Genomic DNA, 16,197 nt, shown 5'->3' with positions numbered 1-16,197 from the left:
GTAGCATTTAAATATTCATACCATAGCAGTCCGTAGTTCAGATTTGATTGCTTTCTTTTTAGATTCTTTGAACAGGCACAGAAGAACGAGTAGCGATAGCCAACAAAGGATCTTTAATGCAGTGATTAAATTTATCACGGCTCGGCAAAACTGCAAAGCCCTCTAAATGAAACCACATTTCTTTGTTTAAAAACACAGCTCAGACATAAAAAAAACGCAACAAACTGTAGAGGACAAGTTCCTCAATGAGCCATGAGCTAAAAATTAGGTTCAGATCAGTTTGGTTCAGATCTATTAATATAGTGTCAAATCACAACAATAATTACCTGAAGATGCTTTATACTGCCCTACAGTTTTCGAGAGAAAATCCTAACAATCGGACAATCCTCTACGAGCAAGCATTTTGTGAAAAAACTGGCAGAACCCGGCTCAGGGAGGGGCGGCCATCTGCCACAACTTGTTGGGGGGTGAGGAGAAAGAGAAGAGAAAAAGGAATAGGGAGACATAGGGAGACGGGACAAAACACAAACTATGAGAGAAAGAGAAGACAAAATTTAATGACACGCTGCAGTGTTATTTAACACCTTGGAAGTGAAAGAGGTAAGCCGAGAAGAAACGCTCAGTGTCTCACAAGTCCCACAACAGTCTGAGCCGATACTACCATAACTAAGGGACCAGGGTCACCTGATCTTGCCAAAAGCATATGAGCTTTATCAAAAAGGAACATTTTACCCCCCCCCAACCCCGTTTTAAATCAATAAAATGTTGATCACAAAAAAAAAGGAACATTTTGAATCTTAAAGCTCAAAGTGGAGAGGATGTATGTTTCCAGTCTGAAAGCTGAAGGCTCTGAGGGCATCAATTAGCTGAAAAGAAAAATACAACTTCAGTAAAGTCTCAAAATAAATCGCTGAATTAACATCAATAATTCACATAAATCCTGTAGTTATTCAAAAGTAACAGGCGGAGGGAAAATATTCCCAAAATAACCAAGCCAGAGTGTTGCAAATACACACAAATTAACAGATGCAGAAGCTTCACTGATGCAACGGTAGATTACAATGAAAGTTATCAGTGAAACAAGGAGACAAAAGTAGCACGAGCACCTAAATATATTAGGGTCCAGAAATACATGCCTCAAAAAAGAAACAAACCTACAAGATGTCCCATCACTGCTGTAGAAACTCATTTCTTACAAACATGGAAAACAAGGGAAGGGAAACCCTGCTAAAACAAACAAAACCAACAACACGACTATTTGGATTCAGCATTGTCCCCATAGTTAGCATTAGTAAAGTAAATTAATAAAACCCAAACTGAAAACGGGACTTCCAACTCATTAATAAACAAAATTATATAAGCAAAATTATTATAAGCAAAAAAAAAAAAGGAATAATCCCGGTGCTGATAGAGAGATGAGGGGACCAGAGAGAATGAGAGAGAGTTCTGACCCCGTGGTCTTCTCTGGCTTTTTATGCATGCAGGACAATCTTTGCAGCCAATCAGCACTAGGGAGAGGAGAGAGCAGGTTAAGTATGATGACAAAAAAGACAATAGGCAGGTTTTAGATGTGCTGGCAGACTCGGAGTTGGAGAATGATGTAGCTTTTTTAATAAGATGTTGTACATTTTAGCCTCATCTGAACTTTCTGGTTCAAGGCAAGCACTTTATGGGTGAAGTATGTTCATTTAAAGCTAAATATGTGTGTTCTAATGCCAGACTGGAAGCAATGTGTTATGAGCCTTGTTGGTGTTTGATGCACAGTATTTCCACATGGTTTGCCAGCGCGTTGGTTCCTCCAAGCCACATGCGAGCCAGGCCCACTTCAAGCAGCCAAAACCAGAGTCTCCTCCACTTTTTTCTCCACCACAGACTTTTGCCTTCCTAGAATGGATCCAAAAGAGAGAGAAAAACATTGTAGGCTTATTTGCTGGTGCATTTCAAAAAACCTCTGCCGATTTTATTCAATTATTTATGCTTCTGTGGTTTGTATTAAAGATGGTTCAAATTATACTCCATCACGCTGTGTCTGTTTGCACAGAAAAAAAAAAGTTAAAGAAAATGCAGCGATGAGAGCTGGCCGTCAGCAGTTCCATGATACAACTTCAAAGCTCTACGGTAAAAAATTTAGGACTGCTTCATCTCTACCAACCTGAGGGCACATTGTCTCTTCCCATGCTAATTTTTTACAATCAATACCAAAACATTTTCTCCTGCCAGCTCTGGATTCAATCTGCAGAGAGCGAGCTAATGCAAACTCCAAAGACAGTTTACATCACATTTTTCTTTCATCTTTGCAAAATGTTTGATTCAGCAAAACATTCATTCACCATTTTTTTTTAATAATGAGATTTCATATTAAGTGGAAACTCTAGACTAAGAAGTTGAATATTTAAAGAAACATGAAAAGGTCCCCGTTGTAAACTCTGTGCATGCAGTTAAAATGTTCATGGTTGCCAAAATAAGTAAAACTAGAGTCTAAACATCAAACTAAAGACCTCTAAGCTCTTCAATAATCACATGTCTTCCAGTTAAATGTGGTGTAATGCCTGAGTTTGTGGTTATTTTCTTTTCCAAATCATATTCAGTTTTATGAATATGATTTTCTCTCTCTCTCTCTCTCTCTCTCTCTCTCTCTCTCTCTCTCTCTCTCCTTTTTTTTTTTTTTTTTTTTTTTTTTAGTTTGGGCTCTTATTTTCCCAAATCAGTTCTTGCTTCCTTTGGAAAAGTTCCACATTGGGAGTGCAATGAAATGTAAAGTCCTTAAACCCTTGGATTTAATCAGGTATAGCTTGGCCTTATCGGTGTGGGCACTAAGGCTTTATGATGATGTGGCTGAGCTTGGCCAAAGCCTGGGCTGTTGGAAAGCAAAGAATGAGGGTGATGGAGATAGCCTGTCCCTTAGGGGCCAGGGCAACAGGTGTGGAAACAGAGCGTACTCCCCCCTCTCAGTATAACAGCAAGAGGTGCTTTACAGAAGCTATTGTCTTACACATATATATGCATGGCTTCACGGGCTTAGTTCGTGGATCAGTAACATCCAGCAGAGTGCCGCACCAGCAGTTGGCTTTCACTGTTCTCTGTAGCTTCATGAAATACTCTATATCCTAACATGGCATGTGATATGTTACAACAATGGCAATGCAAACAAGAAACAGTATGATATTACTGAAAGTCAGAAATGTTATGGCAGTTGTTATTATTCTTATCTTATTTTACAGGATACTTGAATAATGTCTGTCAAATTATTATTTTAAAAAATTCGTTCAAATGAAGCCACAAAATCGTCATCCCACAGTGGGTCTTTGGAAGTGATTTATATGAAACAATATTACGCTTCGGGATGTGTAAATCAAGTTTTATAGCTCTCTCTGTGTATTGCCAGGCAGCTCTCCTTTTTAATTATGGAAAATGACAGTCAAACAGTATATTGTGCCTAAGACAGCCACATTATTCTTGATAGTAATGATAAAAACACTAAGAATCAGTATAATATTTACCAAACCAAAGTTTAGCTAGGGGCATTTAGGAAGTGTTGAGGAAGTATCTCCTAATAAAAAGTCCTCACATTCTGGCAGTAAAATGCATTTCCCATGCCTAAGCACACCCACACATGAAAACCCCTGCACTCGGTGTACAGTACTTAAACTGGGTCTTTGGGCAGCTTTTGTGAAGATGGCCACAAGGAAACTGACTGCACAAAAGTAATGGTAATATGTAAATGTGTAGCACTGTTTCAACAAGTTTACACCTTACTTATGCACTTCAAGAACACATTATTAGGATAAACAGCTTCAAAGATGTGCTGCAAAGAAACTGATGTGGCTGTGTTTTATCTAAAGTTACCCAGAGAGCTTGACCTAATGAAAATCAGCTATGAAAAACAGCACTAGCAGAGCAGGGTTAAGTGGTCAATGGTTTTCCTGTCAAGTGGAGCTGAGAGACGTGTGAACATCAGGTCAGACCTCCTGACCTCTTCATTGCCACGCTGAAGTACTAACAACAGTAGTCATTTAGAAATAGACTTATGGCTGCATGGCGCACACACAGCTACTGTGGAAGAAAAACTGAGGTCTCCTGCGTCGGCAGAGAGCATAATTAGGTACTCTGTGGGTTAGGTTATCATTATGTATGTGTCATAATGTGGTGCTGTACCAGGATATATCTCGTGTCATTTAGGGACACACCGCAGTGCACACTTTTCCAGAAAGACAATATGCAGCACATGTTGCAGAATGTTTGTAAAAGAAATTTGTTTCCTTGTAATTTATCAAAGATAACTAAGAATTCCTTTGGAAATAAGAATGCGGCTGCTTACGTGTAATTGTGTGGTAAACCAACAAGGCATGCTTTTTCTAAACATAAACGAGCAATTTGTAAAACACAGGGATGCTGTTTACAGTTTACAGTGACCACCGATTTGTTGTAATTCACAATTAAGTCTATGAAATTTTGGAGTTATGTATAGAAATATGCTAACGTAATCCACATATAACTTTGTGGAATTGGGGTAAAAGATGGAGTTGTTCTCCAACTTTCACATGTTGTGCATTAGTAATGGACAGTGGCGATTAGAGTTGACTGCAGCAGACAGTTCTACTTATGTCTGTGTGTGGGTTAGTCTCTCCTCTCGGTGAAGCCCAGTCTCCTGCAGGATTTGGCTCCCATGGCCTCTCTTGTAGTAATTGAATGCAGAGAGTGGGTGTCATTTGTCCTGTGTCCCTCTAGGGAAGCCACTCTTGCTCTGACAGATTTCCCACAACTGCAAATGGCTCGACTATGCCCCGGGAGTTTTCCACTGGGTCTCTTTCTCCATGTTTGTGTGAATAATTTATTTACTTCTGTCAGTGATAGAGCAGTGATGTGTTATGTGGCTCAGGACTGTGAAACTAAATCAGTTTAATTCAAACATCGTAATGACAAGATGCTATAAACAGACAGTAGATGTTATGTCAACCTATGAAACTGTTAAACGTTTTTAGAGTTCTGACAGTACGTTCGTCAGTGATGTGTCACTATTCTCACCAGTTTTGGGGTTGTTAAACAAGCTGTTTAGTTCTGCGTGTCTGTTTTGCAGCTAAACACTTATCTATAATGTATTTTATTTCTTGGTTTGCCAGTAAATATCTATGATAAAATGACATGCTTTTAATCATTGAAAATGTGCAGATAGCATATGAAAGGTAAAATAATCTTATGCATGACCTTGCTGCTCGCTGCAGTAATAGGTGCAGTCATTTTTGATTTTTCATGTGGTTGCCAAGATAACAGTTTTAAAGACATTCACACAGCTTCGAATGATTGTAATGACAATCAACAATCTTCAAATTGTGCTTTCCAAGCAGAACCATCTATCAGAAATCTGACTGCATCAACAGCAGTCCCAAAGAGCGTGTTTGTGGTAGACTATTTGTAGCCAACAAATGTACTGACTGTCTGAATGCTGGTTAAATTTCTCCATTTGCACAGATCCAGAGGAAAACTTTCTGCCAACTTGAATGCATTACATGCAGTTTGAATATGTTGTACAAGCATAGTAGTCCTACTAGAGAAATATAACAGATGACATAACACTTGTGTTTTTGTGGAAATCTTTGGAAGCAGTTTAGTCACGAGGATGATTTTGAAAGTGAATGGCAGCATTAGCACTAAGTAATATTTTTGAGTTTTGTTTTGTGTGCTTTCGTGTCAGTGTAGCTGTTTTTCTTTCCTTTCCAAACCACATTTATTAATAAAGAAAAGTTAAAAAATAACAAAGTTGACCAAAGTGCTTCACATGAAACAAATGAATACACACACACATGCACAAACACATCTAAAGAATCACAAAATACAACACTAAATACCAAAGCGTTCACTCTGAAAGCTGAAGAATAAAGGCATACTTTACAAAATGACCAGCCTAACATGTGGAGGTAACTCATTCCACAGTTTAAGGACTGTGGCTGAGAAAGTTTCTTAAATCTATTCTTTGGTACATGGAGGATTAGCTAATCTGCAGATCTGAGACCTTGAGGAACATAAGGTGTTACGAGATCAGCAAGATAAGAGGAAGCCAACCCATTAAGGGATTTATAAACTTACAATAAAATCTTAAAATCAGTCCTAAAATGCACAGGAAGCCAGTGAAGGGATGCCAGAACAGGGGAGATATGAGCCATCTTACGGGTTTTGTTAAGGTGGTGTGCAGTAGCATGTTGGAAGGCTTGAAAGTATCACTGACAGAAGTAAATGACCATTGTAATGTGTAAAGGGCATTACAATAGTCAGTTGAGTTGTTATAAAAGCATGTGTAACTCAAAATGATTAAAAGATAAGAAGATCTTGAGTTTGGGGGGAAAGGCTCAATTGGTAAAAAACTGATTTCACAACAGAATTAATCTGTTTGTTCAGTTTAAAGTCAGAGTCCATTTTTACACCAAGGTTATTTACACTGAGCTTAACTTAAGGATCTAGTGGGCCAAGGTCCACAGGGTTACTACGTTCATGTTTTACGGAAAGATGCAAGTGCTGTTCTTGAACACTGGTCACGCAACATGACTATGACTGTTCTGCTTCAGACAGTTTAAAAGACGGATTTAGCAGACGGAGTCTGAAAAATGAAGCTGGCATGGAAGTGCCTTAAAACTGAATTCTTTCTAAAGAGCACTTGGGGGTAACTTCTGTGGTTGCAAAAAGACTTCATTGTAAAGAAGCCGGACAGTGATCTCAGTAGTTTCCTGATGAGCTCATGATATCAATCTGTAGTTTCAGATAACTTTAGAATATGTGAAATCTCTCTTTATCTCTTCTTTGTTTGCAAACTCCTTCCAGACCACCAGGAGTTGTACAGCCAAATTTGGCACATCTTAGATCACTGAATTTTTTGTAGCAGATATTATTATGTCATTATGTTACCTAGCAACTACCTAGCAATGGGCAAAAATGACCATTTAACACTTCCTATAATTTTTTTTATTTCACAACATCTACTATATAGCCACAAAAGTTGAATTATGCATGATGCATTACTTGCTTTTTATATTCTGTGTACCTATAACACCTAATGTAAGCTTCCTATTGTTTGTTGAAAATAGCGTCTCTTGTAGATCTAGAAAAGTTGACTCATGCATACTTAGTGACTACCTAACAGTAGGCTGAAATGGCCCATTTTTAAAATATAAACAATATCTATCACTCCTGATTAAGTAGCCCCCATCAGTTTGAACATCATGAACAGGCCAAACAGTACAATAGCATGGGTATGCACTAGTAGGCATCAAGTTCTTTCTTCAAACTTTGTTCATTAATAGAGTTAGAAGGATTGGTGGAAGGGTGTGCTAATTGGCTAATGACTTGTCAATCACAAGTGCAGTTCTCAAATAAGTTAATGTAATCAAAACATCACATTTCATGCCCAGATTGGCAGCAGCTGGTTAAGCAGATTCAAATACAGCACCTTGATTCTGAGGGTTTTGCAGTCTGGTCTGGATTTTCCATGGCAGGATCCTTGAAATGTTTAACATCCGCACTTAAATTGGTTGTATTTTGTGCAATTCTCTGCCCTTTTACGTACCTTTTTATATTTGCAAAAGTTTAATATGGCACTTACACAAAGCCATAACATGGATAAAAGTTTTCTTAAATCAGAAATAGGAGAGTGGGGTTATTTATTACAGCATAAACATAAACAAAGAACACCTGTGCCTACTAATTGTGTTTAAATTGTGTTTAAATAAAGTTACTGTTAAATTACACGATAAATGGATACAAGAGGTAGTATACAATATCTTTTACATAATGTACATAATTTATATATTTTTGCTAAAAAAACAACAACTTATGAAGAGATATGAAACCATGGACTTAAAGAAAAGACTGTCTTTAGTTAATAATCCGAGCTGTAGGGCCTGCTCTAGTCAATAATTCAGCCTTGTCGGTGCGTTCCGCCTGGCTTTACAGATAAAGTAGAGACATACTGTCATGAAGAGACATGGATTGCAGGTCAGGTGAACTTTTCTTTCTCTCTCCTCAAATGGCACAAGAGATATTGATTCTGGGCCTCACTCTCAGTGAGCTTCACTGAACTGGAGCACCTTAAATAACTACAGAAGAAGAGGGGAGCAGCAGTCTCGAGTCCAGCACAATCTACAATGCTGTGTAAAAGTCTTGTGCCAACCCTCATTCCTTCATTTTTTGTGTTGCAAGGAACCAGACTTTCAAGTAATTTTTAAAAGAGTAATAATTGTCCTGCCTTTCTAGACGTCCTGGAAGTTTTTCTTTGGACACTGGCTATTTTTCATATATTTTCAGTCCAGTCCTTGTACCTGATATTTTCAGAGGAAAGGCCTTTTTTTGGTTTTGTTTATTTGTTTGTTAAGCTCCTTAACAGTGACCTATGAATCATTCAAGTGAAATCTAGGAAAAACAGCAAAAATAACTGTCTGAACATCAAGGTGATTTCTAAAGAGACATTGGCCAAAGTCTTGGTATATCCTGGCATGGCATGTTGTGTCGTTCCTTGGAAAAACTTGAAGAATTTAGAGAAGTTGGAAGCCTAAAAAAACTTCCTACAGCAGCTGAAAAGTATCAAAAAGTCTTGATCTTAAGAATTAGGGACGAAAATCCAGCAAAGACTACGTAAAATACCTGAGAGATACATGTGGCTCTGCAGCAACTACTGTTTGCTGAAGACACATCAAAAATGGTCCCAAAAGAAGAGTGACTATCAAGATAACACTCTAAAGGAAGGGAAATGGGCATAAAAGGCTAAGGTGTGCCAAACTGCAAAAGAACTGGACTAAAACAACACTGGCAACAGGTCTTATTGAGGGATCAGTCCAAATTTGAAATATGTGTTTTAAATCATCATTGTACAGAGGAGATCAGGAGAGCGATACAAACATGAGTTCCTACGATCGTGGCTCAATAGTTGGTAGTTCGCCTTGTAATCGGAAGGTTGCCGGTTCGAGCCCCGGCTCGGACAGTCTCGGTCGTTGTGCCCGGTGGCGCCAGTGTCCGGCAGCCTCGCCTCTGTCAGTGCGCCCCAGGGTGGCTGTGGCTACAATGTAGCTTGCCATCACCAGTGTGTGAATGGGTGGATGACTGATTGTGTAAAGCGCTTTGGGGTCCTTAGGGACTAGAAAAGCGCTATACAAATACAGGCCATTTACCATTTACAGCCATATTTAAAACACCGTGGTGGCTCTGTCATGGTTTGGGGCTCCATTTCAGCCAGTGGTGTTTGGGACCATTATTGTACTTATGGATTCATCAACACAGAAAAGTACCATCAGGTTTTGGGCTGGAAAATATCTGATTGTTTCAACATGACAATGGTGAAAAATTACCAAAATGCTGGCAATTAAGCCTGGAGAACTATTCCTAAAGACTACTTCAAGAAATTATAAGAAAATTTGCCTGAGAGAGTTCACGCTCTGAAGCTTTTTTTTTTTTCTGTTTAAGACAATAGTTTCTCAGTGTTGCTTTTCCAGAGTAATCTAAATCAGACTCCTCGGCAGTTAGTGGACCTGTAAATAGTTTGTTAAGAAAACATAACAACAGTTGGCAGGAAAATAGAGGTTCTGTGTAAAGTACAAGAGCAATTACTTGCCTGGACTCTAGTACACTTCATGTAACAAGAAGTGTATTTGAAAAGTAGTTAGACTGTGCCATGAATGTAACAATTTACTTTCCTATGCCACTGCTAGGGATTCTCAAAGATTCTATCATAGTTTTTAAAACCTGCTTTTTGTCAGAGTAATCACTTATTATATGCAGGTAAATACTAGTGTTTGTTTAAGTACGTTTGGATTAACCAATGAGTAACATCCAGCAGGTTCAACCAAACATAGCAAGCTATTTTCTTGCACCATTCGACCCAAGATTGTTCGAGCTAGGACCCCAACGAGAGCAATTAAAATGCAGAACAGTGTGCTTTTGTTTGGAACCAGTCGCGCATTCGGTTTCACACCATTGGTTTTTCATCATGAGAGGATGTTTCTCTGAGGAAGGAAGCATGTGTACCGTGAAAAACCATTAGTTTTTGTTTATCTTGAAGCAGTATCATGTCTAACAGTTTTGAAAAATTACCCCAAATCACGCACAAATGCAAAGGAGCTTATTTTACGGTCTATTAGTGTACTGTTCAGTGCGCTTATTCCATTGCTTGTTGACTTTTGCTGAGAAAACTTTGGCCAAATGTATCAGGATCTTGGTACAATGAGTAGGAGTTTTTGTTTCCATCGTCATCTGAGGGCAGCTCATTCCCTCCATCTAATCTCTCTAGACATCCTCCATCAGTGCTACCTTCACCTGCTGTACTCAAAACACACGACCACCTTTTACAGCATTCTCCGTGAAGAGCCAGTGCAAAAAGCTGTGAAAATGAAGACGTTTCTTCTAATTTCACACTCTGCGCTTGATCGTTAGGGTCTTATTATGCCCCATTTGCTTCCCTCCACTGGCTGTGATGAAAGCAGGGCAAAGAGGCCGTGACAGGACAAAAAGGGGCCCTTCATCAAAACACATTTTGTTTGGGGTCTTTTTTAGCCAGATTCAACCCTTCCCCCACATCTCTGCCAACACTTTCCTGGAGTTTCCCCTGTCTGCATCCCTCATTAGTAGCAACCCCCACCTGTCTCCACATTCATTTTATTAAACTGTGATTGCCCAATGCTCTGCTCACTACAAGCAAGCTGTCCGCTCTTATTTAATTGGCCCACAGCCTCCCTACTGCTCCTCAACAAGTGGGAAGGTCAATGGGTGCTCATGACCTGGGATGATGATGTCTGCCAATACTGGGCAAAAGACAGATTTTTTTCCTTCCCTGTTAACCATACCCGTGAACTGTAGCACATACATCCATGCCTTCCAACTAATTAGGTTTTAATCTGATCTCTAAAGGTACCGGAAGGAAAATCCTCATAATTATAGTGAGATAATCAATATAAGGATTAACGCTAGAAATTCATTTGTAAATAGATAGTCAAGAAGAGAAATATAAATATAAATTTCAATTGAAACACTTTTTTTCTTTTTTAATAGGGAGACTTCAGTTTTTTTCAGTGCTGCCTGGATGACTGGCCCATTTAAGCTTTTATTAAATTTTTTAATGCAGCTTTTTTTCTCTCTCTCATTATTAGTATTATTTTTGGCTGCACATCAGACTTTTCTGTTTAGGTTGGCTTCTGTGATTGTTTGGGTCACGCCAAGCATTACACTAGCAATGATTAACTGGGACATGGGAATTAAGAACTAAAGCTGCTTTAATTAGTAAAAGTGTTTGATAGAATGCAAGTTTGTAACAGGAGGGGTGACTTTTTTCTCCCAAACCGTCAAAATCTGTCAAAATCCTCACTAAGTGGGCACTAATTTGAGAAATTATATCAGCTGTGAAGTGAAGAGTGAAGGGGGAGGAAGAATGGTAGAAGCCGTAGCAGGAGCAGCCAATGCAAAGTGGTTCATGGGGGTGAGAACTGGATTCTTTTCTTGGCTGAGATGCTGGGGTCAAGGTCATGGCCTGCATAGTGGTTAGAGTACATGGTGTTTAAAGCTGGTTTGATCCTTAGCCAAGGGGCAGGAAATCCACAGAGGCTGCATCTGGACTCTGTATAGCTGGAGCGAGAACTTAAATTGGTGTGCAGAATGTGGACTTTGAAGTGGAACAGCATGCTGAAAAAACCTGGAGTAAAATTTGCCCCCTGATTATTCTTTATATGATTACCTGTGTAATATGATTATGCCAGTTTAGTGTGACTTTGATTGTGGAAAATTCATGTCATGTTTTCTCAGTGCTTCACCATAGTGAAAGGCGCTTTCACTACATTTTCAATACCCCATAACAGCATGTGCTTTGAATGTGTCCTATTAAGTTACAATAAAAAAAAAAGTAGGACACGCTATCATATAAACCAGAGTCTCTCTGCTGTGTTCAAGTGACTAATGTCACATCTCCAATTTCTCTTTGAGCGGTATAGCATGTGAAATATTCCTTTACTGAGAAAATGGGAAGGAGCAGTCGAATATAAGAAGTCTAAGCCTGTGGAAAAAGATTTCCTTTTCAGAATCAGAATCAGAATCAGAAACTTTATTGTCATTGTCATGAGAACAACGAAATTAAGAATGGTCCCCGATCATTGCATCATCCCTAGCAATATCAAAATATAAATAAAACAATAAAATTCAATAAATAAAATAGATAGAATACTTAAAATACTAATAAGATATAACAGTAAAACATTCACATACATTCCCACACACATGCTTCAGACCGTGCATAGATTAACACAAGAGTGGCGTGATGGACATTTTTTTTGTAGTATTCAGATGTGTTATTGCAGTTGGATAACAGCTGTGTTTGAGTCTATTAGTCCTTGCTCTGATTGCCCTGTACCGTCTGCCTGAGGGCAACAGTTCGAACAGGGAGTGGCCAGGATGTGAGGTGTCTTTTATGATGTTTTGGGCCTTTTTAAAACAGTGGGCGTTGTGTAGAACTTCCAGTGTGGGGAGAGGGCAGCCAGTGATCTTTTGGGCGGTGTTAATGATCCCTTGGAGTGCTTTCCTCTGAGCCCCTGTGCAGCTAGTGTACCAGATGCATATGCAGTAAGTTAGAACACTCTCAATGGTGGCTCTGTAGAAGGACACCAGCAGTCTCTGTGTGATGTTATTCCTCCTGAGAATTCTCAGGAAGTACAGTCTCTGTTGGGCCTTTTTCAGCAGCTCGGAGGTGTTCACACTCCAGGAAAGGTTCTCCTCTATATTGACTCCCAGGAAGCGGAAGCTTGCCACCCTTTCTACACAGTCCCCATTTATGAATAGTGGTTGGATCTCTGCCTTTTTCCTTCTGAAGTCTATTATGAGTTCTTTGGTTTTTGAAGTGTTGAGGAGGAGGTTATTGGCCTTACACCATGACGTCAGCTGCTCCACCTCGTCTCTGTACGTAGACTCGTCTCCCTTGGAAATGAGCCCCACCACTGTGGTGTCATCTGCAAATTTCACAAAGATGTTGCTGTGGTGGCGAGGAGTGCAGTCGTGTGTGTAGAGAGAGTAGAGCAGTGGACTGAGCACACAGCCCTGGGGTGAGCCAGTGCTGAGACTCAGGGCTGAGGATGTGTGATGGCCAACTCTGACTCTCTGTCTACGGCCCGAGAGGAAGCTATTGATCCACATGCAGGTGCTGTATGGAAGCCCCAGGTCTTGTAGCTTGGCCACCAGTTTGTGTGGAAGGATGGTGTTAAAAGCTGAGCAGTAATCCACGAAGAGCATCCGCACATAGCTACCATGCTCTTCCAGGTGAGTTAATGCAGCATGGAGTGCTGTGGCTACAGCGTCTTTTCTATAACCACCCAAAATGCATTTATTTTCCCCAAATGAGATTCTTTCTAAAAGTTTAACACGTACTCTTAAATGCTATATTTAACTCTTGACAGACTCTACCATGCAAAAAACTGCTGCCCGATGAAGCTTGAAACTCAATTCATACCCTGACCTAAAGTATCCAGAAATTAAGCATTAGGAATAACCGAGCAACGTTTTAGAAGCCCTGAAGAGTGAGCCTTTTTTCAGTAGAAGAAGTTCTTTCTATTACTATTGCTACTATTGTTTTGAAAACTGTTATTTTATTGACTGTATCGAATGAAATTAAGTTAAGTATGATTCAAAGTAAGCATGAAACATACTTTAATTTCTTAATAATTACCTTGAGAAGTTGGAGAAGGCTTTTCCTTTTCTCAAGGTAATAGTCGTGTTTGAACATGCTGGGAGGGCTGGTTCTCATCTGTTCTTTAAGCTAGTGGAATGCATCCTTGTAAAGTTATTAGAGATATTATGTTTCCTCTTACCACGAAGTCATTAGAATCAAAATATTGTTTTAAGCTGATTACTCCCAGTAATTGAAGTTATTAGAAGTGAATGAAAACATACCTGTTATTGCTGGAAACTAGGTAGCTCCGGGACTTGATGATAATTTCTGTTATTAGAAATGATCAGAAAACATTATTGAATATGGCTTACGAGTGTCTCTGTTGCAGGTTTTTTGCTTTATTTTGTTTTAATGTATTTAAATCAAAGTGTTTTTGAAAGCTGACACAAAATTTATTCCATGTCTTTGATCAACAGTGGGAAGAGGTGAGCGGTTATGATGAAAACATGAACACCATCCGGACGTACCAAGTCTGTAATGTTTTCGACACCAATCAGAACAACTGGGTACGGACAAAATACATCCGGCGTCGCGGTGCGCAGCGAATCCACGTGGAGATGAAGTTCTCTGTTAGGGACTGCAGTAGCATTCCTAATGTTCCAGGCTCCTGTAAAGAGACTTTTAACCTATATTACTATGAATCTGATTCTGATTCAGCCACCAGAACATCACCACCGTGGATGGAGAACCCCTGGATCAAGGTTGACACCATTGCAGCAGATGAGAGCTTCTCCCAGGTCGACCTTGGGGGCAGAGTGATGAAGATTAACACTGAGGTTCGAAGCTTTGGCCCAGTGTCACGGAATGGCTTTTACTTGGCCTTCCAAGATTATGGCGGCTGCATGTCTCTCATCGCTGTTCGTGTCTTCTACCGGAAGTGTCCTCGTATAATCACTAACGGGGCATTATTCCAGGAGACCCTATCTGGAGCAGAGAGCACCTCCCTTGTGGCAGCAAGAGGGGTTTGTATCCCAAATGCAGAGGAGGTGGATGTGCCTATTAAGCTGTACTGCAACGGCGATGGAGAGTGGATGGTACCTATCGGGCGCTGTATGTGCAAAGCTGGGAATGAGCCTGTGGAAAATGGGACTGTTTGTCGAGGTATGTTTTGCTCTCTGTTTTCTCCTAAGACTAGTTAATCAGTCTTCTCTGTCATAACAGTGTACTCCATCAACTAAAGGATATAGTCCTTGCAATTTTTATCTCTTGTAGTGCACTAAGCTGTTCCGAGATCTATTTATTACAATGTAATTGACACTATAAAATGATATTAGGCAATATATCAAGAATATGATGGGAGGTACATATTCTATGCATAGCTTATTCAACATTGGGGCATTTCCATACAAAATATGATCCTATCCTTTTTCCAGCAGAAATAATAGTTGCTGGCGTTGGATCTTAAACTACACAGCTACTGCTGGAAGTCATGACTACAGAACATGTTGAGTTTTTCTGAGCTGCCGTAAAAGGATGTGAATCGCAGCACCAAACAACACAGGTGTTTGGTTTAAAATCATAACTGCTTTTCAAAGAAGCAGTTGTTTATTAACTTTCCTGCTCTGGAAATTGCAGAACATTTAGAGTAGACCTTAAACGAATCCTTAAATTATACACAATCAGTATGTGATTTTGTTTTGTTTTATCTCCTGTATGAATACATTCTTTATTCCATATGTATATATATATTTTTTATTAATATTAGTGCTTTTAAGCATTTGAGCTTCTTCCCAGAGAAAAACACATCTCTGTGCATATTGTTCACAGTGATCAAGTTCAACAGATATTTAAATAAGACCACACACACACACACACACACACACACACACACACACACACACACACACACACACACACACACACACACACACACACACACACTCAAATGCTAGCAACAATTTTGAATCTGTAAAATTCTTCTGCTTGTAGTATGCCTCCTCTCAACCAGTGGGACAAAGAGGACATTTTTCAAAATTGCACACATTTTCCTGTCAATTGGAATCCCTCTCAGGCAAATCGATTTGGCTTTTCAAAACATCAATGCACCCAACATTTACCTGTGCCATGCCCTATCCACACTCTGCCAGGTGGCATTTGGTTAGCGTGCTTAGAGATGCTGATCACTTGAAGCAGCACAGCAGCGTGTAACCTGCGGACTGCAGCAGTGCTGATCCAGCTCAGCACAACAAATCACCCACCTGCATTTCAGAGCGGTGTGTTGCTGCCTCTCTTATGTGCACCTGTAATTACAGCGCATCCCCTAGCGCCTGTGTGCTGGGAGGGTAAAACCTGATGGGTGCTGCCTCCCCAAACACTGTCAGGCCTGTTCAAGGACTACTAATGGGGACAGGCAGCGGCTCCTCCTTAAGGAATATGGGCCAATAAGAGGCATGTGAAGATGGTGCAGCAAGCTACTCTGATCCACATCCATGCATAATTACACTAATCTGCTTGTTTTCTGACCTACATGTAATTCACTGCATGTGGTGGATTGGAACATCTCAGGGGTGTCCTCA

The 16,197-nt window shown here is 39.8% G+C and overlaps 1 protein-coding gene across 4 annotated transcripts in view; it reads left to right on the top strand.

The window, feature by feature from the left end:
• ephb2b (eph receptor B2b) overlaps positions 1 to 16,197 on the top strand; it is a 127,291-nt gene that overhangs the window by 50,012 nt on the left and 61,082 nt on the right. For all 4 annotated transcript variants that reach the window (XM_080890575.1, XM_080890573.1, XM_080890574.1 and 1 more), the window contains exon 3: positions 14,098 to 14,782. In XM_080890575.1, the coding sequence (XP_080746701.1) occupies positions 14,098 to 14,782 (685 nt within the window). The remainder of the gene's footprint in view (positions 1 to 14,097; positions 14,783 to 16,197) is intronic.

Source organism: Rhamphochromis sp. 'chilingali', assembly GCF_963969265.1.
Source record: "Rhamphochromis sp. 'chilingali' genome assembly, chromosome: 9".
Lineage (NCBI taxonomy): Eukaryota > Metazoa > Chordata > Actinopteri > Cichliformes > Cichlidae > Rhamphochromis > Rhamphochromis sp. 'chilingali'.
Note: the sequence above shows the minus strand (reverse complement) of the source record. Positions and strands in the feature narration are given on the sequence as shown.